The 18,646-nt window shown below is 37.6% G+C and overlaps 1 protein-coding gene across 4 annotated transcripts in view; it reads left to right on the forward strand.

Annotated features, from left to right (window-relative positions):
- Positions 1-18,646, forward strand: part of CBFA2T2 (CBFA2/RUNX1 partner transcriptional co-repressor 2) — a 141,246-nt gene that overhangs the window by 47,494 nt on the left and 75,106 nt on the right. The window contains exon 1 of one of the 4 annotated variants that reach the window (XM_065921836.1): positions 11,802-11,980. The exons of 2 other annotated variants lie outside the window; for them this stretch is intronic. In XM_065921836.1, the coding sequence (XP_065777908.1) occupies positions 11,845-11,980 (136 nt within the window). In that variant the 5' untranslated portion in view covers positions 11,802-11,844. Of the gene's footprint in view, positions 1-11,801; positions 11,981-18,646 lie in introns of those variants that run through there. One more of the 4 variants, XM_065921834.1, reaches the window with a different exon arrangement.

The following is an 18,646-nucleotide window of genomic DNA, read 5'->3' on the forward strand; positions in this document are numbered from 1 at the left end:
CTTTTTGGCCACATCATGCAGCTTGTGGGATCTTAGTTCCCAGGATTGAACCTAGGCCCACAGCAATGAAAGCACCACCAGACCACGCAGGGATTCCCAAAGTGGGAGTTGGATTAGATTCTTTCTAAAGTTGATATTCTGTGGTTCACTCCTGTTAAATTATTTTTGAAGCAATTAGGAAATTTCAGTTTATCTAACAAATAAACATAGAGTATGTTGATCAAAACATACCAGTTGTCCTCAGAGAATAGTAATAGACTCAGGTCAACAAAAAACTGAAAATCTTAAGTACTAGTGTGGTATTATGTCAGGCTTCTTGGACAGCACTGCGAGGGGCCGATTGTCAACTCTGCTTGCTTTGAGAATCCTCTCTCCTTAAGGGAAAGTCTCTAAGGTAAGTCTTTAGAAGATGAATCCTTTCCCGGGTGTGTAGAGAAAAGCTTATTTGAAGTGCTCATGGTGAAGGAAAATGGTTGGTACTCTGATTTGAGTAGAATACCTGCATATCATCCCTCGTGCCTTAAAATATAGGGTAATGTATTGGTTTATTCTAGCAAATGAAAATTCCTGCTTCATTTATTTTCTGTTCCTCTGATCCATCAACTTTAAAAAATCTGCTATCACAATCAAATTGAATTCTTGATTTTAAATAATGATCCACAGCTGTTGCAGTCTGACTTGGTCCCATAAGGGTTGATGACTCAAACATCAAGAGAATTGTTTCAGCTTTGTTTTCAAGATCACTTGTGAATTAGATTGCTTCTCTGCTTTTTCTTTTTGACACAAAATTCTTACAAGCTTTGTAATGGTAACTATGTAAAACAAATAATCAGGAAATTATGAAGTTTTTAATAATAGTAAAACAGGAACCTATACATAGTCACATAAACTGGAAAGTGAAAATATCTTGTTTCTGGAAAGCCTCCAAACATCTCTTTCATTTTCAGGCTATTCTCAGGTTACTAGACTACATGGAAGATAAATTTAAATAAGACATAGAAACAAAAAAGTTTAAGCAAGAAGCAAAGCTATAAGAGACTCCTAACGCCTAATTTGACATCTGATTTGACAGATGGAGAGGGTTAATGATTAGATAATATACTTAGTAGCTGAATTGGCACAGGTATTCCAGGCTATTTTTATAGAATTGTGAGAGAAAATTAGTAATGGTTGCTGTAAATAACCTAAAAAAGAGGACACTCCATAGTCAAATCAGCTGTATATTTCAAACTTTAAACATTAGTTGTCACACCTCATGGAACTGAAGATGAGTGAGACAGCTTTTGTCCATTGAGGTTTTTGCAGGATTGTTTGACATGGAGAAGCTGAGACAAACTGGCCTATGTTATCTTCTTACTACTCCCAGTAAAGTTCTGTGTGGTCTAATCCCTTGCTTGTCACATAACTTCAGCCTCTTCCTGCAGGCTTAATGCTATCTAGTCATGCCAGCCTCCTTCCACTTCTTCAAACTAGCCATGCATCAAGTTCAGTTCAGTCGCTCAGTTGTGTCCGACTCTTTGCGACCCCATGGACTGCAACACACCAGGCTTCCTTGTCCATCACCAACTCCTGGAGCTTATTCAAACTCATGTCCATCGAGTCGGTAATGCCATCCAATCATCTCATCCTCTGTTGTCCCCTTCTCCTCCTTCCTTGAATCTTGCCCAGCATCAGGGTCTTTTCAAATGAGTTAGTTCTTCACATCAGGTGACCAAAGTATTGGAGTTAGAACTTCAGCATCAGTTCCTTCCAATGAATATTCAGAGTTGATTTCCTTTAGGATTGACTGGTTTTATCTCCTTGCAGTCCAAGGGACTCTCAAGAGTCTTCTCCAGCACCACAGTTCAAAACCATCGATTCTTCAGCGCTCAGCTTTCTTTGTACATTGTAGTCCAACTCTCACATCCATACATGACTACTGGAAAAACTATAGCTTTGACTAGACAAAGTATACTTTGTTGGCAAAGTATATCTCTGCTTTTTAAGATGCTTTCAAGGAGTAAGCATCTTTTAATTTCATGACTATAGTCACCATCTGCAGTGATTTTGGAGCTCCCCAAAATTAAGTCTGTCATTGTTTCCATTGTTTCCCCATCTATTTGCCACAAAGGGATGGGACCAGATGCCATGATCTTCATTTTCTGAATGTTGAGTTTTAAGCCAACCTTTTCACTCTCCTCTTTGACTTTCATCAAGAGGCTCTTTAGTTCTTTGCTTTCTGCCATAAGGGTGGTGTCATCTGCATATCTGAGATTATTGATACTTCTTTCGGCAATCTTAATTCCACCTTGTGCTTCATCCAGCCTGGCATTTCACATGATGTACTCTGCATAAAAGTTAAATAAGCTGGGTGACAGTACCTTGATGTACTCCTTTCCCAATTTGTTGTTCCATATCCAGTTCTAACTGTTGCTTCTTGACCTGCATACAGATTACTTGGGAGGCAGGTCAGGTGGTCTGGTATTCCCATCTCTTGAGGAATTTTGCATGATTTGTTGTGATCCACCCAGTCAAAGGCTTTGGTGTAGTCAATAAAGCAGAAGTAGATGCTTTTTTGGAACTCTGCTCTTTCGAAGATCCAACAGATGTTGGCAATTTGATCTCTGGTTCCTCTACCTTTTCAAAATCCAGCTTGAACATCTGGAAGTTCATGTACTGTTGAAGCCTGACTTGGAGAATTTTGAGCATTACTTTGCTAGTGTGTGAGATGAGGGCAATTGTGTGGTAGTTTGAACATTCTTTGGCATTGCCTTTCTTTGGGACTGGAATGAAAACTGACCTTTCCTGGTCCTGGGGCCACTGCTGAGTTTTCCAAATTTGCTGGCATACTGAGTGCAACACTTTCACAGCATCATCTTTTAGGATTTGAAATAACTCAACTGGAATTCCATCACCTCCACTAGCTTTGTTCCTAGTGATACTTCCTAAGGCCCATTTGACTTCACACTCCAGGATGCCTGGCTCTAGGTGAATGATCACGCCATTGTGATTATCTGGGTCGTGAAGATCTTTTTTGTATAGTAGTTCTTTGTATTCTTGCCACCTCTTCGTAATATCTTCTGCTTCTGTTAGTTCATACAATTTCTGTCCTTTATTGTGCTCATCTTTGCATGAAATGTTCCCTTGGTATCTCTTAGTTTTCTTGAAGAGATCTCTAGTCTTTCCCATTCTGTTGTTTTCCTCTATTTCTTTGCATTGATCACTGAGAAAGGCTTTCTTATCTCTCCTTGCTATTTGGAACTCTGCATTCAAATGGGTATATCTTTCCTTTTCTCCTTTGCCTTTCACTTCTGTTCTTTTCTCAGCTATTTGTAAGGCCTCCTCAGACAACCATTTTACCTTTTTGCATTTCTTTTTCTTGGGAATGGTCTTGATCCCTGCCTCCTGTACAGTGTCACGAACCTCCCTCTGTAGTTCTTGAGGCACTCTATCAGATCTAATCCCTTGAATCTATTTGTCATGCCATGCATGCCTCTTCGCATATATCCCGTCCCCCCTGCCTGAAATACTTGAAATACTCTTCATCTCCTTTTGAAAAAGAAGCCTAGTTCACTTCTTATCTTTTAATTACTCACTTTATCAGATAATTCTCACTTCCCTCACTAACTCTCACTTCACCCCCTGATGGGAGGTCCATAGTTCTTCTAATCTTTTTCTAATTTTTTTTCCCTTTATTTTAATAACAGTGGTTCCCAACCTTTTTTTGCACCAGGGACAGGTTTTATGAAAAACAGTTTGTCCATGAGTCAGAGTTGGGGGATGCTTTCAGGATGATTCAGGTATATTACATTTGTTGATCCACACTGCATCAGCTCCACCTCAGATCATCGGGCATTAGATTCTCATAAGGACCATGGTATCTATATCCCAATGCCACTGCTGATATGAGAGGAGGTGGAGCTCAGGCAGTAATGAGAGCAATGGCTGTAAAGACAGAAGAAGCTTCCCTTGTTCACGGCTCATCTCCTGCTCTGTGGCCTGGTACCTATAGGCCATGGACTGGTCCTGATCCATGGCTCAGGGGTTGGGGACTCCTGCTTTATTTACTGTTTATTATATATTTATGCATATGATAATTATAATACTTTTCCCTCCAACAGACTGCAAGCTCTGTGTGGACAGAGACTATATTTTTGTTCACTGTTGTATCTCCAACATATAGCATAATGCCTGGCCCAAGTAGGTGTATGAGTCTTCCTAAATCTATTCTGTTGCAATGAAACTATACAAGCGTAGTTTCATGTATAGAGCCAGAGAGTAAACATTTTTGGCTTTATGGGCTAATATAATCTCTGTCTCAACTTTGTCGTTGTCATGGAAAACCAGTTATAGATCGACAATATATAGACAAATGGGCTATATAAGTTTTAGTAAAACTTTATTTACCAAAAGAATAAAGAATTTAGCAAAACTATAGCCTGCTGATCCCCGCTTTGAATAATCATCTCCTAAAAGGTCCGTCTAGTCAAGGCTATGGTTTTTCCAGTAGTCATGTATGGATGTGAGAGTTGGACGGTGAAGAAAGCTGAACACTGAAGAATTGATGCTTTTAAACTGTGGTGTTAGAGAAGACTCTTGAGAGTCCCTTGGACTACAAGAAGATCTAGCCAGTCTATCCTAAAGGAGATCAGTCCTGGGTGTTCATTGGAAGGACTGATGCTGAAGCTGAAACTCCAGTGCTTTGACCACCTCATGCAAAGAGTTGACTCATTTGAAAAGACCCTAATGCTGGGAAGGATAGGGGGCAGGAGGAGAAGAGGATGACAGAGGATGAGATGGCTGGATGGCATCACTGAGTCGATGGACATGGGTTTGGGTAGACTCCGGGAGTTGGTGATGGACAGGGAGGCATGGTATGTCACAATTCATGGGGTCGCAAAGAGTTGGATGCGACTGAACTGAACTGAACTGAAATCATTTTTGTGGACCTGAAAGTTCTCTCATTATGCAGTCTTGCAAACTTTCCCTAAAGATTTTTTAGATGATTTCATTTTTGTATAGTAGATGTTAAAGCATTAATTTTTTAAAAGACTGGTGTTAAAATATTTTTTCTTTCAAAGTATAATCTTTAAGATTTTTATTTTCTTATTATTGTATTATATGTTTTTGCTTTCCCCAAGTTAGTAAGTATACTTGTACATTTAATTTTACATTTCTGTTTAAGTAGAACATTATTCTTTATATTAATTTAAAAATAAAACACTGGGGGACTGCCTTGACAATTCAGTGGTTAAGACTCTGTGCTTGTACTTCAGGGGCACAGGTGTGAACCCTGGTCAGGAGCTAAGATCTCACATGCTGTGCAGCGAAGTAGAATAGAATAAAATATTTGGTTTTGGGGTAAAGCGTAGTTTTAAGTTTTATAATGTGTTAAATTTTTAAAAAATATAATTCTGATGTTTGAGATGAAATATAATATTGTTTTTAAATGACAAAGAAGATTCCAAATATGCAAGTAAATATGATCCACAGTGGAGAATTCCCTGGCAGTCTAGTGGATAGGACTCAGTCTAGTGGATAGGACTCTGTGCTCTCACTGCTAATCCCTGCTCAGGGAAGTAAAATCCCACAAACTTCATGGTATGGCCCCCCAAAAAAGAAGACCATCCACAATGAAAATGTAGTTGACTGTAAGCATCAGTATTTATTGTTATTTTTTGACACCGTTGTTTGAGGATCTAGAGTCAGCTTTATGTGCTGGATGAGAGATAGTTTTAATCTAATGAATCCAACTCAAAGGTCTGGATTACAAGCATAATTGTAGTATCATTTTTAGGCTTCTCAATTTTATGTTATATGTTTTTAAAAAATAATTTTTAGAATTTGTTTATTTTTGTCTGTGCTGGCTCTTCATTGTTGTGCGGGCTGTCTCTAGTTGTGGCAAGCAGGGCTGCTCTGGTTGTGGTGTGTTGACTTCTCGTTGCAGTGGCTTCTCTTATTGCAGAGCAGGGGCTCTAGAGCACGGATTTCAGTAGTTGTCACAGGGACTTCATTGCCCCTCAGCGAGCGGGATCCTCCCAGACTAGGAGTTGAACACATGACCCCTGCATTAGCAGGCCGACTCCTAACCACTGCACCACTTGGGAGATCCCTGCTTTGCCTTTCAGCAGTGGGCCATTATAGGTATGAAATGAACATTATTACTGATACATCAGTAAAAATAGCAATTTAAAATAAGTTACTGTTCAGTACCACCACCAGGGCAGTAGTTGTGATCATTAGAGTAAGAAACCAAAGGAGACTGTCTTGAGCACCTTCATTAGAACCCCATGGACTGCTGCACACATTCACTTAATACTCCAGAGTTTTCAAACTGTTCTGTTGTGAGTGGGGACTTTTTTCCTTTTTGACAAGTGCTTATTTGGTGTTATAGAACATTTTTAGTGGGTTGCAAGAATCATAAAACAGACCCTTGTTCACCCCGTGTTAACATTTTTTTTTTTTTTTTTTTTACCCCGTGTTAACATTTTGTCCCATTTGCTTTATCATCATTGTGTGTGTATTAGGTATATATAATTTTTAAAACCACTCTGAGAATACCTGAAACAGTGTCCCTCTTGCCTCCAAATACTTAAATGAGACAATGTCTAGATAATCCTCTTTTTCTATTCACTCATCTACCATGGTGATTTTCTGCTTCCATCATCCTTTCTGTTTTTATAGGTTGACATCTGCTAGAAGGGATAGCTTGCTTTTCTTCCTTATAGATTGATAGATTTTTAAAATTCAATTTTTATTTCACGTTATGCTTTAATCTATTATTACCATTTATTTTGATGCTCAGATTGTCTCACAGTTGACCACAGTAGCCCTTTCTAACTGGCATAAGTATCTTTTTGACATGCCCTCAACATTTCTGAGTAGTCTTTTATTTTCTTATATAAGATGTTGCCTGCTTATTTTGTATTTTCCTGCCCTATCCTGGATCAGCCATTTTTCCAGGGAGCTCTGGTTTTACTAGAAAATGTGGTTTAGATATCAGGATCTGGATATAAGATGTGTTCACTGCTGCAAGTTGTCATTGCTTCTAGACCCTGAGTAAACAGGTAGGAAGTATATGTATGAATGTGTTTGTGTGTGTATTCCTATGTCTATATGTTTTTATTATAAAAATTTATAATACAATATCGTGTATAATATAATAGCCATGTGTTCATATTGATATCTCCAATTCAAATCTAATATCCAGGGGTATATTCTAATTTTCCTATAGGAGGACATTAAAAAAAATGTTTGTTCCTCCCCAAGTTTTTGGCTGCCCTGCATGGCATTCAGGATCTTAAGTTTCCACCACCCACCAGGGATTGAACCCATGTACCCTGCAGTGGAAGCACAGAGTGTTAACCACTGGACAGCCAGAGAAGTCTTGGGAGGACATTTAAAAACAAAAATCCTTTACAAATTTCATTGTAAAGCAACCAACTAGCACCTGTGTTCACTATTCCTGATAGACTGCACTGTCATCCTTTATTTTTAAAAGTTGATGATATATCATCTCATGATGTAGTCAGTGAAATAAATGAATATGTTGGCACGATGTTAAACCTCACGTCAGACTTCAATTCATTTTGTCTGAGTTGCTTTAAAAAACTGTCTCTAGACACGGATACAAAGGGGGAAAGTCGGGGGAAAGTGGGATAGGATGAATTGGGAGATGGGGATTGGCATGCATGCACTGTTGATACTGAGTATAAAATAGCTCACTCATGAGCACCTACTGTGTAGTACAGGGAACTCTACTCAGTGCTCTGTGGCGACCTAAATGGGAAGGAATTTTTAAAAATTGGGGATGTCTGTATACATATAGCTGACTCATTTTGCCATACAGTAGAAAGTAACACAACATTGTAAAGCAAGTATACTCCAGTGTAACTGTTCAAATCAGCCTGCCAATTTCATCCATAATTTGGCACACTTAAAAAAAAATGCTGTCTTTATTTTTTACTTTATGTTATGGAAAATATCAAACAGACCTAAAAATGAACCCTCGCGTAAGTTAACACCACGCTGCAGTAGTCATCGACTCAGCTTCTCTTGAAGGAGATCTTAGATAGCATGTGAGTTTATCAGTAACAGTTTCTGTGTATCTCTTAAGAAATAAAGAGTTTTCTTAAAAATGTAAATATTAAAAATTTTAAAACGATTCCTTAATATAATTAAATGTCAAGTGAGTCTTAAAAATTTCCCAGTCATAGGTTATTTTTTATGGTTTGTTCAAGTCAGAATCCACATAAAGTCCACATACTGCGTTTAAAGTCTTTTATTTCTCTTTATTTATAGGTTCTCCTCCAGTTCCCTTCCTCTATCTCACCCTTTTTTCTATAAATCTAGGTTGTTTGCACTATAGGTTTCTTCACATTCTGGACTTTGCTAATTGTACTTCCATGCTGTCACTAAGACATTCCTATATTTTCTCACTGTCCAGTAAATCTGATGTTGGATCCAAAGGCTTAATCAGATTCAGAGTTACTTTTTTTCTCTTGGCTGCACTGGGTCTTCGTTGATGGCGTGAGGCTTTCTTTAGCTGTGGCGAGTGGGGGCTGCTCTGGTTGTGGTGCATTTTCTTCTCATTCCAGTGGCTTTTCTTGTGGAGCACAGGCTCTAGGCTGGGGGGTGGCTTCAGTAGTTGTGATGCACAGGCTTCTTCGCTCCATGGCATGTGGGATCTTCTCAGACCATCTATCAATGCCATGTCCCTGGCATTGGCAGGTGGGTTCTTAACCACTGAACCACTAGGGAAGTCCCCATATTTACTTTTTTGTTTTAAATCATGACTGCTTCACAGGTGATGGTATTACTTCCTCTGGGAAGCTCATTAATGTCCATATATCTCATCTCATATAGTGGCAATTGATTTATTACCTAGATTAATTTTTTTCATCAGGGACTTGCAAAATGATTGTATTGTAAGTACGTATTTACCTCAGAGATAAATTCGGTTTCAGTTCCAGACCACTGCCATAAAGTGAGTATCACAGTAAAGTGAGTCACATGAATTTTTTAGTTCCTCAGTGCATATTAATATTATGTTTACACTAAACAGTAGTCTATTTAAAGTGTGGAGTAGCAGGCCTAAAAAATGTACATACCTTAATTAAAAAATAGTTTATTGCTAAGAAATGCTAATCATCACCTGACAATGCAAGATTGCCATTCACTTTGTTTAAAAAAAAAGAGAGAGAAAAGAAGAAAAAAAAAAAATAGTATATGTAAAGTGCAATCAAATGAGTTATGCCTGTATATAATTTTTTCATTTTAGTTGGACTATTTCAGTAGGGATCTGTTTTCACGAAGTATTTGTTTTCCTAGAGGTACAGCTCATATAGGAAAGCAGGTAAAATGCTTGGTATATACTGGTTTCAGAATAATGAATTTGTTCCCTAGTATCCTTGAAAAGGTGAAAAATCAGTTAAGTTCCATTCTAAAGTCATGAATGTAAATATTTTGTTGTGTTTCAATCCATTGCAGTTATTATTACTATTTTACTGATGCCCAAATTACCACATTTTAGTTAGTGGGAGTCTCTTCAGGTTGGCTTCTTTTCTTTTTTTCCATTTATTTTTATTCGTTGGAGGCTAATTACTTTACAATATTGTAGTGGTTTTTGCCATACATTGACATGAACCAGCCATGGATTTACATGTGTTCCCCATCCCGATCCCCCCTTCAGGTTGGCTTCTAAGTCCCTAGAACCTAACTCCAAAAGACTTGGATAGCTTAAAAAAAAAAAAAATTAAAAAAAGACTTGGATAGCTTAATTGATTTCTGATATGACAAGTTTTGTACATATCCTGTCCTATACCTGGAGTCAACTGTTTTTCTAAAGAGCTCTGCTTCCTTTTAGTGGGAAATGGTATTTAGGAACTGTAGTCTAGGTGCTAGAAGTGAAAGAACCATCTTTTTTTTCCTTTTTAAAATAATACTAAAAAAATAAAATAATACTAGATTTATTATTTATTCTCTCCTGCACTTCCTATAGGTTAAAATTCCAAGGTATTTTAATTGGGTGATTGTGGTTAGTTATGTGAACAAGTTAATGCTGACATTGGCAAGAGATTTCAGTTCTTTACCATATAGACATCTTAGGGCTGCTGAAGTTTTTATGACATGGTGGCTGGCTTCTCCCAGAGCCAGTGATCCAGGACAACCAGTGGCATCTTTCGATTCATTTTTCTACTAGGCAATAGGCTGTAGTTTTCTGGCTGTGAATCCAGACTACTTGGTGCTGACACTCACTTTGAGGGTTAAATAGCCAAGTTATGTAACTCTTTGTGCCTCATTTTCCTTAGCTATAACTTTGCGATAATGATAATATTTAGAAACTTTATAATATAGGGTCTTTGTGAAGATTCAGACAATTAAAACTGTCTCTGGCATTTAATACGCATGGTAAGCACTCAGCCGGCTGCTGTTGCTTCTATTACCGCCCCCACTGGGATGGAACTACAGACACAAACCTAGTCAGTAAGTTGCCCTTGACAGAAATAGTCTTTCTTCTTATTTGCCCAAAATTGCCATGACTGACAATTTGTTTACAGATTCCAGATATTTCAAGTATGATAGAAAAGGGTTAGAGAATCGTAGCCACACCTGTTTTGATTATGTACATGGAGGATCTTTCATTCTTAATCTGTGTTCATGGAGACTTTGGTGCAGATATATGTTGATGTAATGTGACCAGGAAGCAGCCAAACACTCTCCCCCTGGTAACTTTTTGTTTTTATTTTCAAGGAGTTTTAAAAAAAAATGAAAAGGAGGTGCAGTGGACCTTTCACCCAGTTTACCTCAATGGTAATATTTTGTGTGTCAAGTACAATGACAGTTTTTGATGATCAATTTTCATTTAGCAGAAATTGACTGAGCAGCTGTTACATGCTAAGTATTTGGAGGTATAAGTGATTAAACTCTGACCTTGAGCAGCTCAGTTCTTCTCTTTGGGTTCTCATTGTTAATATTTCTAAATGTATATTTTGTCTCTTCATTGTTAAAGCTTGCATCAGCAGCTCCTTAATGTTAAGCATTGTGTTATCTCTCACATTCATATTTGCCTTGTTTTAAAACAATTTTTTGAATTCTGTCTTCATCTTTCATTTATAATCTTTACAGCATCAGAACCATGTTGCCTGCATTGTCTTATTTTAATCACGTGCCAGTTTTGCAGTGCTACCAAGTCTGGATCTGAGAGGTAGCTTGTGTGATTCATTTACATATATTTCTGTTAGTATAGCTCCCCAAATTAATTTTCTGCTTTGCATTTTTCATCCAATTACATGTTCATTTTTAATCATTCATTTTAAGAAGGAATTTTTCATATGTAGAATTTTGAAACTGATTCAAAGAGCAGAAGCTATTAAACAATAGCAGAAACCAGACAATATGTAGGACTTTAAATAGTAATTGTTACACATTTGAATGTTCCCCAAAATATGAGTCTCTGTGTCAGTGTGTGTTTCTACATGTTATTCCACTAGGGACTTGCACAGATAGGTTTTGCATAATATCCTTGCTGTTATTGTCAGTCATAAACAAATTACACGTATTTAACAAGTTAATGTCAGATTGGCCAGGAGCCACTGGGAGGTGTGTACTTAGTGACATCAGCTGGCAGAGAGCCCTGGTAACAGGGAGGGCTGGAAGGGTAGTGCAGGCAGAGGAAGCAGGAGGGAGGGGAAGAGGAGAGAGACAGAGAGACTGACTGTATCTGGGGATTCTGGCAAGGTGAAGAGCTGGTCTGTTTGGCAGGACCTTCCCATCTGGGATCCATCTGTGTTTCCCTGGAATGGGACAGGCAGCTCTAGTCAGTGAGAAATCGCAGATGTGAGAGAGCTGACACATGTCCAGCTAATGAAAGAAGGAAGAAGGCTGGTCTCACATTGGGCTTTGAAGATTAGGAGGAGAAAAAGAGGAGCTATTCTGTATCTATCTCAAATAAATTTGGTATATTTTAAGACTCTGGATTGTTGTAACCTGGGCATTTGGGGTAAGTACACTTTAGTTTGGGGCTAACATGGCAATTATTTATTTCAGATTATGATGATATGACTCTTTTGATATTTGATGAGAGTTTAGCCTTTAGCAGTGTTATTTTGATGCTTCATTTAGTTCATATTTTTACTGTATCATTTTTCATTTCCACCTTTATATTTGAATGCCATGCTTTCTTGAATGGAAACTTTAATCAGATGTTACATATGAATTCTATGGCTAGGAAAATAGTCCCACAAGTATTTCTTTAAGGTATTCTACATTGAGTCTTTCTGTGATATTTTGAGGAATATTTTTTTCTCCTTTAGTATGCATAATACGAATAGTGTTAAAAAAGATGACTCATAAAATACTCTTTCTTATTGTCACATTTTATTTCAACATATTTGGGTGAATTACAGCTAAAAGATAATTTTAATGTATTTAGCTCTTTTTTCTCTCTTATAATTTCTTCCTATCTTGTTTTCTTCTGCTTACTTCCTACATGCAAAATAAATAACATTGACAAACCTGATTTGAATTGTAAGTTTGGAGTAGTTTTGTGATGCAGTAAATTCAAGTGGAGTTAGCTACTGTTTTCTATAGTCCTTTTTAGTTTGTGATCCATAATTTAATTTTTTGTGTGTGTGCTATTTCTGTACATTGTATTCATGTTTTTCCAGGCCCCCTAATTTGGACAACTATGAGAAGAGCATGGGTTTGGGAATTAGACATACTGTACAGCTCTTCTTTGCTAGTTCTGTAATCTCAAGCAAGCTACTTATTCTCTTTGAGTCTCTGTTTTCTGAAATTACTGCCTTATGTCATTATTGGTGAAATTTGTCTGGCACATAGAAGGCATACAAGTTAGTTTCAGAACTTTCTAGATGTTCATTATTTTGCTGTGTTTGTCTCTAAATCTTCTGCATTTTTAACTTCAGACTCTTAGACTAAGAATGGATCTTATCTATGTAGTTTTCAAGGTACTTTCCTCTCACTGTACCTACCTCCCAGATCATTTGTTTCTGTTATAAATGTTGTATGCCATCTTTTTGTCTCACTGTGATTATAAATGATTTGGAAAGTATTCTAAATATTGTAATGCAAATGAACCTGTTTTATTATATCAGAACAGAACTTTAAATTGTATTTGTTTTCTTTCAAAATGCAAATAGGAACTTTAAAAAGTGCTTTATTCCTTAAAAATTCTTCAGTTTTCACTTACGTCAGTTGGGTACTTATTTTAAGAGGACAGTATTAGTACAATACTGTTCACTTTCTTCTTTTCAGTTTTGCAGTCAGATTTCTTTAGCTGGGGGGAGACTTTGTAAATGAACTTTTAAAATGTATATTTATTCTCTTACACCCAGTTGATTAAATGATTTAGTAACAAATTTAGAGTTTCTTTTTTTTTGATAGGGTCCAGTGTTCGGAATCTTTGGAGACTTGTTTGAATATTTGAGAGGGTATAGGATTTATATTGAATTTAATTGACTCTTTTCAGTGAGCAAGCTCTTTTCATTGTACTCTAATTGATGTGCTCCTAGGTTGAGTAGAGAGAAAAAGACTTAATGCTGAAGTGTAGTACAGGTTAGGGTCTACTGTGAAGTCATTCTCATACTGCCGCATATCCTTACCAGGAATACTTTTGATGCTAGAGTTTCAAGAAGCATATGAAATGATAAATAATATGCATTTTAATATGTGAAGTTACCCTGACTACAAATAAAGGTGGCTTATTAAATGTCCTGCTAGGGCCAACACTGTTCAGGAGGATAACTGCTTATTACTAAGTCAATAAGCAATATTTTTGACTTGAATATTAGAGAAAATTGTAGTATTGGGTTGGCCAAAAACCTCATTTGGGTTTTTCAGTAACATCTTATGGAAGATGTTCATCTTTCTGAAGACTGTGAAAGCTTTCAAGAAACTTTCCTACTGTAAAGAGAGGAAACCTCCTAAATTGGCTTCCAGGAATGACCCAACCAAGGCTTATTTCATAGCAAGGGGCCATGTTGGGTTGAAGGTATTTACTATAATAATGTCAGTAAACTAGAGAAGAAGATAATGACATTTAAATTGCATCTTTGAAACATAAAGGAAGAGTATTTTTAAGTTTGAATGAACATACTTTATACAAAACTGGAAAAATTCAAGTTGATCTAAAAGACTAGTTGGATCATGCATTGAAGGTTTTTTAAGGCCACTAGTGTTCATAAGTCCCCAGTGATAACCTATTGAAAATGTTAGGATTGAAAAGGATCTTAAGGGTAATCTAGTCAGTTGCATTATTTTATAGATAAGTTAAGGAAGGGTGGTAGAATGGTAAAAAGTCAGCCTGGCCCAGCATTTATTACCCTAGTTGGTAACTGAGCTTGTTCTGGAATCCTATCCTGAGTTTCCAGGACATTGATTTTATAGTTTTTCATTGCCCATTGTGTGTGATAAGATGGTAAGGGATAAAAAGTCTTCTAGAGGAAGTAAAATGAACTCAAATGTGTAAGTCCTGGAAATTACTGCCAACTCAGGCAATCAAGAGAATCTTCAAGAAGAGTTAGCATTTGATTAGAATTTAGAAGGACAGGAAGAATTTGGACTTCATTTTTTTTTTGGAAGAAGCACAGTGGATAGATGAAAAAGTTCACCTTTCATTAACTCCCAAGTGCGTTAACTCAGACTTTGTCAGATACATAACTACACAGTATTAATTTCTACTATGTTTTCAACTTGCCTAGCTGTTGTTGCTTGCCTTTACAAATCCAAGAGTAATTGTTTGTTTCTGAGATAATTATCTATATACATGATACACCCTACCCCCTTTTTAAACTTATGATTTATACCAGGAACTCTATAATTTAAAAGGTTTCTACTTAGATGGAGTGTGTGAGTTGTTTAATTTTCCCTCCAAGTTCAAGTCAGTAAATACAGGAATTAGGAGTGGCTGTGTCTTGCAGAAAAACAACCCACTATAACTGGGTTTTTGTATTCTCACTGGTTGATGGACTTTCCAAACCGTGTTTAACTTTTAAGATCTATGTGGCGTCATATTTATGCTGGGAAACTTAAAATGCATATGGATTTACTTTTCTCAAGCATGCCAAAACTTGCAAAAGCCACTCTTTGTGCTTTGTTTAAAGCAACGGCTAGCAGAAATCCTGTTATCATTCAGTCCTGAGCAGCTTGTTAAAGATGCCTGGCAAGGTGGAGTGCAGTTCTGTATGGAATATATATGTGCATATGTCTGCAGTTGCTTCTCACGGCTGAAGTTCTGGAGTAATTAGGATATGTATTTTCATTTGGTTATGCTAGTTAGGACAGGTGGGGGAAAGTCAGTGAAAAGATTATATGTAGGCTTTGGCATTAGACTGTGTAACCATGAGCAAATTTAAGCATCACTACTAACCCCCAGTTTTTTCACCTGTAAAATGGGAATAAAGATAGCTATTATTGTGTGTTGTAAGAATTAAGTTAGAAAGTAGCAAGCATGATACTAGCAGCATAAATACTCAATAAGATTTACCTTACCGTGTGATTTTTCTCAGTCCCCCTGACATTGAAGTCACAGTTAAAATGTGTTTCTTGCATTTTTAATAAGCCTCGCTTCAAGCTGACAGGGAGCCAACCCTGCTTCCTTAACTAATTCTTAGTCATGGGAGAAGGGTGTGTAGAGAGAATGCATCAGCCTTAACTCAAACCTGTTGCTGTGTGGCAAGCTGTTAGTGTTTAGGGACCTTGGTTACTTGCCCTGCTGGAAGAGCTGGGGGATGGGCCTCTTTGAGGGTGACAGATGTGCCCTCTGCTGCCGGCGGGCGCGTGCCGGCTCTGTCCCTCTGCTCCCAGCACCAGGTGCAGCCATTGTTCTGGCTGGTCTCTCTTCATCCGGCCTCGTCTGTTACTCTGCTCTTTCTAGCTCATTGTTTCTGTAGGAAATTAGCATTAAAAACCCATCTGAAACCCCCATGTCCCTCAACTGCAGGTGACTGTTATTGGCCCCAGCTGCCACCCTTGCGCTTGATTACTTCCATATGGGTCTGTGCAAAGAAGTAGTAGCCATTTATTGATTTCCACCACAACCCCCACCTCTATTACTCAAAGTGTAATACCCTGAAATCTATTAGACCCCCAATAGGCTATATAGCTCAGTTGGCACTACAACTGTGATGAACGTTTTACAAGCAAAACTAATTATGCCCTCTTTCTCCCCCTTTACCACCTCCTACCTAAATATTAAATGTAAAAACCCAGAGTGTCATAGTGGAATAGTAAATCTTTTAAATGTCTGGAGATGAATCTTTCTGAGTAGGAAAGCTTTTAGATTTTGGATGGGCTTTTGTGGAAAATTTTAGTCATTGCTTTAAATATTTCATACCACACCCATAACATTCAAGCAAACCATGGCCCAGTAGGCCCCTAGGGTGGGGGTGGGGGGACACAAACATTTTGGTCATCTGCTCTTTGGTTTATTAAATTTAGTCAGGGCAGGCAGAATGTTAGTAAAGGGACCTAGTTTTAAATGATAACATATTTTGTGGAAAACTGCACACATTTAGAGCTAGCTGAGTTCTTTAATTTTGTATTATTTTGTTGTTTGCTCCACCATATTTGCACAAATGGTTATTCCAGTTTATTTATTCCAATAAATATCACAGAGGGGAGATTGGCTTCCTAGACTTTTCTTTCTTCATCAATAAATTAAGTGTTCTATTTTGGTTATTGGACTAAATCAAGATTATAATGTATAACAAGTTACCAGACTTAAAACCCTAAATCAAAATTGTTATGTAGACAAAGTCACTACCCTTATCAGCAAAGAGAATCTGGTCCTGGTGGCCTTTACAAGTAAACAACTCAGAAAAATCAAGGTGGGGATAATTGACTAAGGTATTTTGACTGCTGATTATTTAGATGTGTCAACTCAGTCTTAAAGTAAACTCTTGAGTTTATAATATTTCCAATTAAGTTACTTAATAATTCTGGTATATAAAGTAACAATTTCAGTGTTTCAAATTTAGCTTTGTGGTGCTTATAACATAAATAATTACAGAACATAAGGCCATTTCTGTTGGAGAAGTGTCCTTTTGCATTTCTTCCTTTTTTCCTTTTCCTTTCTCTTCGGGAATTTGGAGTTTGAAAGTTCCTAGAGGCCCTGGCAGCCAACATTTTACCAGATAGCTCCTTTGGAGGCAGGTCTCCAAGTAAAGCTGTATGATTATGTTTAGAATAGTTTACAATTAATTTGTCATTTTTGAAGAGTCTCTGGAGCGCTTTTAGATTTGTCCCTCAGTTAAGTAATGAAGCAATGGAAGATAAGAGAGCTCAAGAAAGGAGAGAATTGAGATTTGAAACTGAATCTTCTGACTCCAAATTAAGTGTGGGGCTAGTAAAAGGGCTGATTGTAAGCATGGCAGATGTTACTGTCTTGAAGTGTGTGCATGCATTCTTAGATTTTCTTCCTTTGTTTTTTTTTTAGTTTTTCTTCTTGATGCTCTGGAAGAACAGAATTTTTCTTTAGTGGCCTTTCTGAAGAGAGAAATATGATTCTTCTTTTACTCTGTCTTAGAGAAAGAAATTTGCAGCCATATGTAGAATAGATAGCCAACTGGAATTTGCTGTATTGCTCAGGAAACTCAAACAGGAGCTCTGTATCAACCTGGAGGGGTGGGATGCGGAGGGAGATGGGTGGGAGGTTCAAAAGGGAAGGGATATGTGTATACCTATGGCTGATTCATGTTGAGGTTTGACAGAGAACAACAAAATTCTGTAAAGCAATTATCATTCAATTAAAAAATAAATTTAAAAAAAGAGATTTGCAATCTAGAATGAGATAAATTTTCTGTTCATCCCTTTTAATGATGTAAATTGTCCTATACCATTCACAGGTCCAATGCCATGATTAAGCTGGCACTGGCTTTGATTTTGAATGAAAACTGTGATTTCAAAAGCAGTGTTCTTGAGTTGCCTAAAATAGAAAAGCATGGCAAATGACCATGCATGCTTTTATTGCTCAGATCACATTTATGATAGAGACTCTTCAACAGGACTGAGATTGGGGTAAGGCAACTGAGATGCCTAGGTGGAAAATATGAGGCACTCTAAGGGAGGCACTCAGCTAAGGGAACAGTCTCTTAAACCTAATTTTTAAAAAATGTATCAGGAACTTCCCTGGTGGTACAGTGGATAGGAATACACCTGCCAGTGCAGGAGGCATGGATTCGATCCCTGGTCCAAGAAGATTCCACATGCCACGGAACAACTAGACCCATGTGCCACAACTCCTGAGCCCAAGATCTGCAACTACTGAAGCCCGTGCTGCCTAGAGCTTGTGCTCTGCAACAAGAGAAGCCACTGCAATGGGAAGCCTGTGCCCCGAAGTGAAGAGTAGCACCTGCTTGCCACAGCTAGAGAAAGCCAGCACACAGCAACGAAAATCAATGCAACCAAAATCTTAAAAAAAAAAAAAAGTGTATCTGGAAGAGGGGCAAGAGAACCTGTGATTGGCCTTGGGTACTTTAGTTTGGGGAGTCTGTTTTCAATACTTTAGTACACGTTTTTGAAAGTCATTCAGCTTCTTGGTTTGTTACTTTTTAATGTACCACTTAATTTTTTTTCCTCATATTTTGCATACACAAATCAATATATACACTTAATAGGATAACTGAAATTAGTGGGCAGTCTGAGGACA

Source organism: Muntiacus reevesi, chromosome 2 (genome assembly GCF_963930625.1).
Source record: "Muntiacus reevesi chromosome 2, mMunRee1.1, whole genome shotgun sequence".
NCBI classification, from domain to species: domain Eukaryota; kingdom Metazoa; phylum Chordata; class Mammalia; order Artiodactyla; family Cervidae; genus Muntiacus; species Muntiacus reevesi.